Here is a 6,668-nt window from a genome sequence, read left to right on the forward strand (position 1 = left end):
TAACCCAATTTATATTAGCTCTTGTTTTATGTATATTACGATATTATTTTATTTTCTTTTGTCATTTTATTTCGTTAATTAGTTTTGTTTTATTTTAGTTTTTTTTTAATTTAATTTTATTCTATTTTATTTCTTTATTGTTTTATTTTAAGAAGTTTTAAAGTTTTTGTATACTTTCATTTAGTTTCTTCCCTCTAAATCCTTTCTATATTTTTTATTATTTCTTTCTTAAAGTTTCAAATATATTTTTTTTAATTAAAATTTCATAAGTTTGAAATAGTTCCGCTAGTTTTCTCATAATAAATTTCTTTCTGTAAGTGTTGTACATCGAAAGTGTTGCTATGAAAATGTGCATTTATGAAGCCCTTTAACACTACTTTAGTTTTTATGAATAAGGCCAGAAAATTTTGTTTTAAAAGTTAGGATACTTCCGAATTTTTGATTTTTTTTTGAATTTTCCTATGAAAATGTGACTTTATAAAGCTTTTTAACATTACTTTTTTTTATGAATAAGGCCAGTCAACTTTATTTTGAAAGTTTGGATACTTCCGAAAATTTTTTATTTTTATATTTTTTATTTTAAATTATTCCAAAAATGTTGTACATTCAAAAGGTTTAAATTTTGTTTTCAACAAGTTTCTTATTTTAAATTTTAAAACCTTAATTTTTTTAACTAAAATATGTTAGCATTATGGTGTTTTAAAAAAGGGTTGTTCCAAAGACGCCCATAAATATTTAAGTTTTTAAAACATTTGAATGCCTTTGAATTTTCGTACTTGTGCTTATCTGAATAACAAAAAAAAAAATATTTTCTAAAAAATGTTAAAAAGGAATATTTTTTAATATTTTATTTTCAATCAATAAAAACGGACTCCCTGAAGATTGCGAAAAATACGCCGAAACTGTAGGAGAAAAAAGGAAACTTGTGTTTTTGCTTTTTTTATTGACCGGCCGAAAGTGCTCCTAGAATAGTCCAAACTAAAATTGCAGAAAAAATGAACTGGGCAGAAAAAATAAATAAAGTAATATTCTTATCTTCTTATTATTTTAGTAGCTCAAAATTGAGGAAAAATATATAAGGTGGTCCGTTTCTCTTTCTAAAATGAAAATATAATAACTTAAAAATCTTAAAGTGTTGGTGATAATTTGCATAAAATAATTAAATTCTCTGAAAGTTTTAAAGATGTATAAAAAACGATTTGCAATTTTTTTCAAAAAATGTTTCTGGCAAAAGCGGGACGATATATGTATGTATGTACATCTAAACTAGCTGAATATGACTTCCCTGTATGGTTCCAAAAAATAATATCAAGTTTAAGGCAACACCAAAGACATATCATGGCAAATGCGTACAACCCTAGTACACATATAGATATGTGTGTATGTATGTATACTGTTTTCCAAGAATCAAAAACGACGCATTATTCATCTGGTCAGTTTCTTGGGTCAGTAGCGGTTGTGTGGGTGTGAGTGGAATTTTAAAATGAGAATTTTTCCAGCTCAGCTATAAACTCATTTAACTGAGTGAGATTTTGTTATTTTTTTATTTTATTTTTATTCATAGTATGTTTGTACACATTTTTCTAAGGGATGCTAGTTGCCTCAAGGCAGTCTGGCCAGTACACACATGCGAATTTTAATATGTAGTATATGCAAAAAATATTGTAATATGAAAGTGCATGTGGTGAGTGATGTGGGAGGGGGATACACAATACATGTATGTAATGATATTCTTATTTGAAATGGAATAACTGCGAGAAATCGATTTTTTAGGAGGAAAAAATAAACATTGCATGTTTTTATTTGATTTTTTATTTATTACGTTGAGAATAAATTATAAGAAAAAATTGCAAAAAATGTGAATGTATAGATACATACATATCTATGTTTGAAGTTGTGGGCTTTTCAGATTCTAATGCATGAGAAACATTTGGAATGAGGATTGCTCGAAATTTTAGTTAGCTTCCGCTCTTCTAAAATCATGGAATTCTGATCTAGCATTTATATGAGTTTAAAGCTGTTCAATAAACTTCGGAATGGCCCCTACCTAGAAATATTGCTGCGAAATTGGAAATTCTAATACTGTAATTAGAAAATCTGGTTGCGCTCAATTTCTAAATTCGTACCATGATGGCAAATGCAAAAGTTTCGCAGCTTTCTAACTATATTTGATAGTTGGATATTGTTCGACGCTTTCAATTTTTTCGTCACAACCAGGTTTGCCACTTTGGTAAATTATTGCAAAATTTGATAAAAAAAAATTGGGTTAGTAAAAAGATATTTTTTTATATTTTGGTAAATGTTTTTTTGAAAAGCAAATTAAACGATTCGTTCCCGCTTTAGGTTTCGTAGTTATTTTTATATAAGGGCAATCCATCTAAACGCGCAACTGCCTCTTAACCATGTAAACTTAACCTTGTAACCTTGTAAACTTATTTAATTTTGTATGGAAAATCGCTCTTTTAACGAGGCTTACACGTTTATGAGGCACTTACGCGTTTTCATGAATACCCATATTATAAATTTCTTTATATACATACATACATATGCATGTATTTATATCGATATCGCGCTCCATTCAAAACTCATTTTACTGATATGCTGAGGAGCTTTTGATTTCCTAAATATTTTAAATATATTTAAAAAAAGTTCAAAAAATCAACGCCAGTTTTTATAATTGGCAATTGTTTAATGAAAAAAAAAAACTCAAAAGACCGGTGGAAAAATTTTCAATTCAACGGAAATTTTTTGCTGCACATTGTTTGTTATACTAGAATTCAATGGGCCTTGAAACTGTATACCCAAAAATTTTCTTAAAACTCAGAGTCAAAATTTGGAGATTTTGGTGAAAATTTGTTAAATTTCTCTAAATATTTGATATATATTGAAAAGTTTCTTAAAATTCAGAGTAAAAGTTTCGAGATTTTGGTGAAAATTTGTTAAATTTCTCTAAATATTTTATATACCTTGAAAATTTTCTTCAAATTCAGAGTAAAAATTTCAAGATTTTGGTGAAAATTTGTTAAATTTCTCTAAATATTTTATATAGATTTTTATGGCTTTGGTTAGGCCGCAAACAATATTCTTATACCAAAAATAGCAAAAACATGTTTACTTCAAAAAATTTTGAATATTAATATAAACACCAAACGTTTTTTTCAGTCACTGTATTTGTCCATAATAATTCCAGTTAAAGTTTTTTCAAATGATAAAATTTCGTGGTTGCCTTAAGTTTCATCTTTTTCGCTTTTGGATTAAGGAAACCGCGAATTAATATAATGTTAAATACCATATCATTCGTCAAATACAAATTTCCTCAATAAAATATTTTAACTTTTATTGAAATAATTAAAAAATAGAACACATCTATAGTTTTTATTAAAATAACTATAGGAAGTTACTGGTAGATATTTTCTAGATTTGGCAGAGTTTTTTAAGTGGATGGTAAGTATTTTTTTTTGCTAGTGGCAACCCTAGGCGCTACTATTGCAAAGATGGAAATAATTTTCTCTTGTAGGCTGTGAATATTTTGTTCTCCATCGAGGATGGAAAAGCTTCTTATTAAAACCATTTGTCTTTCACTAACAGCCAGACGGCTATTAGCTCCCTGAGAAAAATGTTTCCGACTTAAAAAGTAAGTTGCTCAATGCTGCCGATCTTTTACCCTGGCCTTTGCGACATTAAGGAAAATTAAAAGGTATCCCTCTTCAAAAATGTACTTAATTTTTCTATTGAATAACAAAAATTTAGAAATTGTTAATGGCACATGGCAAGCGGAACCAACCTTTCACGATGGAACGCTCAATAAACGCCCATCGCACTAAGTCTCCACATAACCTAAGGAAGCAAGCAATGCGCACAGTAACTGGAGTTTAAGCGGAAGTTTCCTGGAACGACTACGCAAAAGCTACATGGGCGAGGACGAAATGAAGCCATCCAACACCTTCTGAGTTGAGTGAGATCAAATCGCTTGACAGTTACTTCTTCGAGGACTTTGATGACCTCAAAGTAATGGATGTTTGGAGCTTGCATCAATTGCTTTATAGAAAAATGTAGATCGCATGCAGTATCACAAAGGACGCTGAGCCAAAGTGAGTGCCACAGCCGACTGCCGCCCAAAACTTAACCTAACCTAACTTCCACAGCAATGGTAATGGTGTCGTATGAGCCTGGATCAATGACGAGACATTTACGACCAGACCTGGTAGTGAAAAAATCAAGTTAAATAGAGGGCAGTTAAAACGTAGAAGCAGAATCCGATTGTCGTCACAGAAATTATTTAAAACTGCAGCTGAATAGTTTAAGGTAGTCTACATTGTGTTTTATAAAACAGCTGATAACATTAATGCCTGCTTATTTACAAACGCACACACATGTAATCATCTGCTCATAGCTAACACCCTTCCACGCTCACTCAGTGATTAACGCTTATCACTAAGACCCTAAGCTGATATTAGCAACAAAGTATAGATGCGCTGTGCTAAAAAACTTTGACAATGTTGCAATGACGGAAAAATTGCACGTGTAACCTTACAAGCCACTAATGCCAAGGTGTTCAATGAGCGTTCAATGCCCGAACACGGGCGATAAAGTAGAAAGCATTTTTTTTTTTGCAAAGTAATATGTAGCAATAAATGCAATTATTTTCCTTACGACACAGATTGTAGGCTTTTAAAGGGCTTCTAAAGGGCTTTTGCCGCATCCACTGAAATTTCATATAAAAGCTTCGTGCAAATTGATCAACGACACATTTCACTCTGACTTGCAAAAGTGATCGATCAACATGAATCTAGTCAAGACTTTCGGTTTAGTTGTGTTGATTCTAGGCGCCGCAAGTGCCCACAATAATGACAAAAGACAAAATAACGCTGCTGCCTCGAATAGCATGAAGCCCACCGATTGGCTGTCAGTTTCCGAGCTGCAGGAATTGCCATCTGCGGACACCATCACTTTGCAGCAGTGGGAGAGTATGCCGTTGGAGGAGGCGGAACGGATGATTGAGAAAATTTGTAAGTGCGCCTGCCACTTCGGAACCTAAAGTATTCTACTTATACTCATTACTTTTTAGATCATCTGTCTAAACTCGACCACACACTACAACCATCGTTTGTGCCAAGCGCCAGCAATATGCCAGTGATCCTTATGAAGCCGAACGGTGAACGCATAGAGACCAAACTCAGTCAATGGGTTGAAAAAGCCAAACAACTACCCGAATTCGGCACAGATGAAGTAACTATCTTTATAACCGGCCTACCGCAATCCAGCTCTGCTGTGGCGAAGGCCAATAAGCGCTTGGTGCAGGCCTACATGGAACGCTACTATGGACAGCAAAAGCCTATAAACAACTTCCAGGATTCCGGTGAAAAATGGCCAGCCACTTCAAGCGAGGAAGACTATAGCGAGTCGTGGAAGCAGCCGCGCCTGAACCGTGGCAATTTTATGGTGAGTTGCGCGCGACCTCAATCAATCTGCGCCGATTCCAATTAAACGCTTACTAACCTCTGTACCACCTCTTCCTTTAATAGATCATAAATTTAGGTGCAATGCTGCCCAACATGCGTCGCTACGCGCTGCTTGATGTCGAACAAACTGGTGAAATGATTGGCAAGACACTCGTCCAATTGACCAACCAAGCTGATGTACCTCATGAGATCATACATTTGATTGGCCAAGGTATTGGCGCACAGGTAGCTGGTGCCGCTGCACGTCAATACAAACGTCAGACTGGACATCAATTGCGTCGCATCACAGCCTTGGATCCCGCTAAAATGTTTGCCTGCGGCAAGAATATACTCAGCGGTTTGGCTCGTGGTGATGCCGATTTTGTGGATGCCATTCACACTAACACCCGCGGTATCGGTACACGCGAACGTGTTGGTGATGTGGACTTCTTTGTTAATGGCCCAGCATCGAAGGCTCCTGGCGCTGATAATATTGTGGAGGCTTCTATGCGCGCTACACGCTACTTTGCCGAGTCCGTGCGCCCAGGTAATGAGCGTAACTTCCCGGCTGTGCCCGCTAGCTCGATGCATCAGTATGAGAATAAGGAGGGGAATGGTAAACGTACCTACATGGGTATTGCCGCCGATTACGATTTGAAGGGTGACTACATGCTCAATGTGAATGCCAAGAGTCCATTCGGCAAGAGCGCTCCTGCGTTGAAACAGGGTACCTATCATGGCATGCATGAATCATGGAAACACAACTAAGAAGGCATGAGTCTAGAATGCTGAAGTAGAGTCAGTTGAAATTGATCTCCGGGTTAATATTTCTATAATTTTGTATTTTCTTTTGTAAAAAATTTAAGAACGAAATAAACGAAAGATTTTAACAGGCAAATCTGTAATGTATTAAATTTTGGAAAGCACGATTGCCATACGACTAATGAAAGTATCCAGAAATGCTCTAACTAGATTATGCGAAAAATTCTGCTTTGACGACTTAAACAAAAAAAAATGAGAAGGCTTCGGCTACTTTAGAAAGAACTGCTCCAACTAAGATTAATAGACCGGTTCGCTTCGGCGACGGGTACAAAAGACTCTTCGTCCAAAGCGGCAGGGGCTTGTAGTGCCACAGGAGAAGAAGTCTGATCCAAGATATAATACAGAGCTGATGTCAGCTGGCATCTGAAGGAAAATTAATTTTCTCTAACGTCTGGGGAGTACAGC

General features: G+C 34.9%; 1 protein-coding gene across 1 annotated transcript; it reads left to right on the top strand.

Moving 5' to 3' along the window:
- The first annotated feature begins 4,657 nt into the window (after window positions 1–4,657).
- On the top strand, window positions 4,658–6,339 carry LOC108369349 (vitellogenin-1-like). Its single transcript, XM_017624441.1, has 3 exons — window positions 4,658–5,009; window positions 5,069–5,442; window positions 5,526–6,339. Exons 1-3 carry the CDS (start codon window positions 4,784–4,786, stop codon window positions 6,207–6,209), a joined length of 1,284 nt encoding a protein of 427 aa, XP_017479930.1. The 5' UTR covers window positions 4,658–4,783; the 3' UTR covers window positions 6,210–6,339.
- Window positions 6,340–6,668: the final 329 nt, after the last annotated feature.

This window comes from Rhagoletis zephyria, unplaced genomic scaffold (assembly GCF_001687245.7).
Source record: "Rhagoletis zephyria isolate East Lansing unplaced genomic scaffold, Rhagoletis_zephyria_1.1 Rzeph_scaffold_03620, whole genome shotgun sequence".
NCBI classification, from domain to species: Eukaryota; Metazoa; Arthropoda; class Insecta; order Diptera; family Tephritidae; genus Rhagoletis; species Rhagoletis zephyria.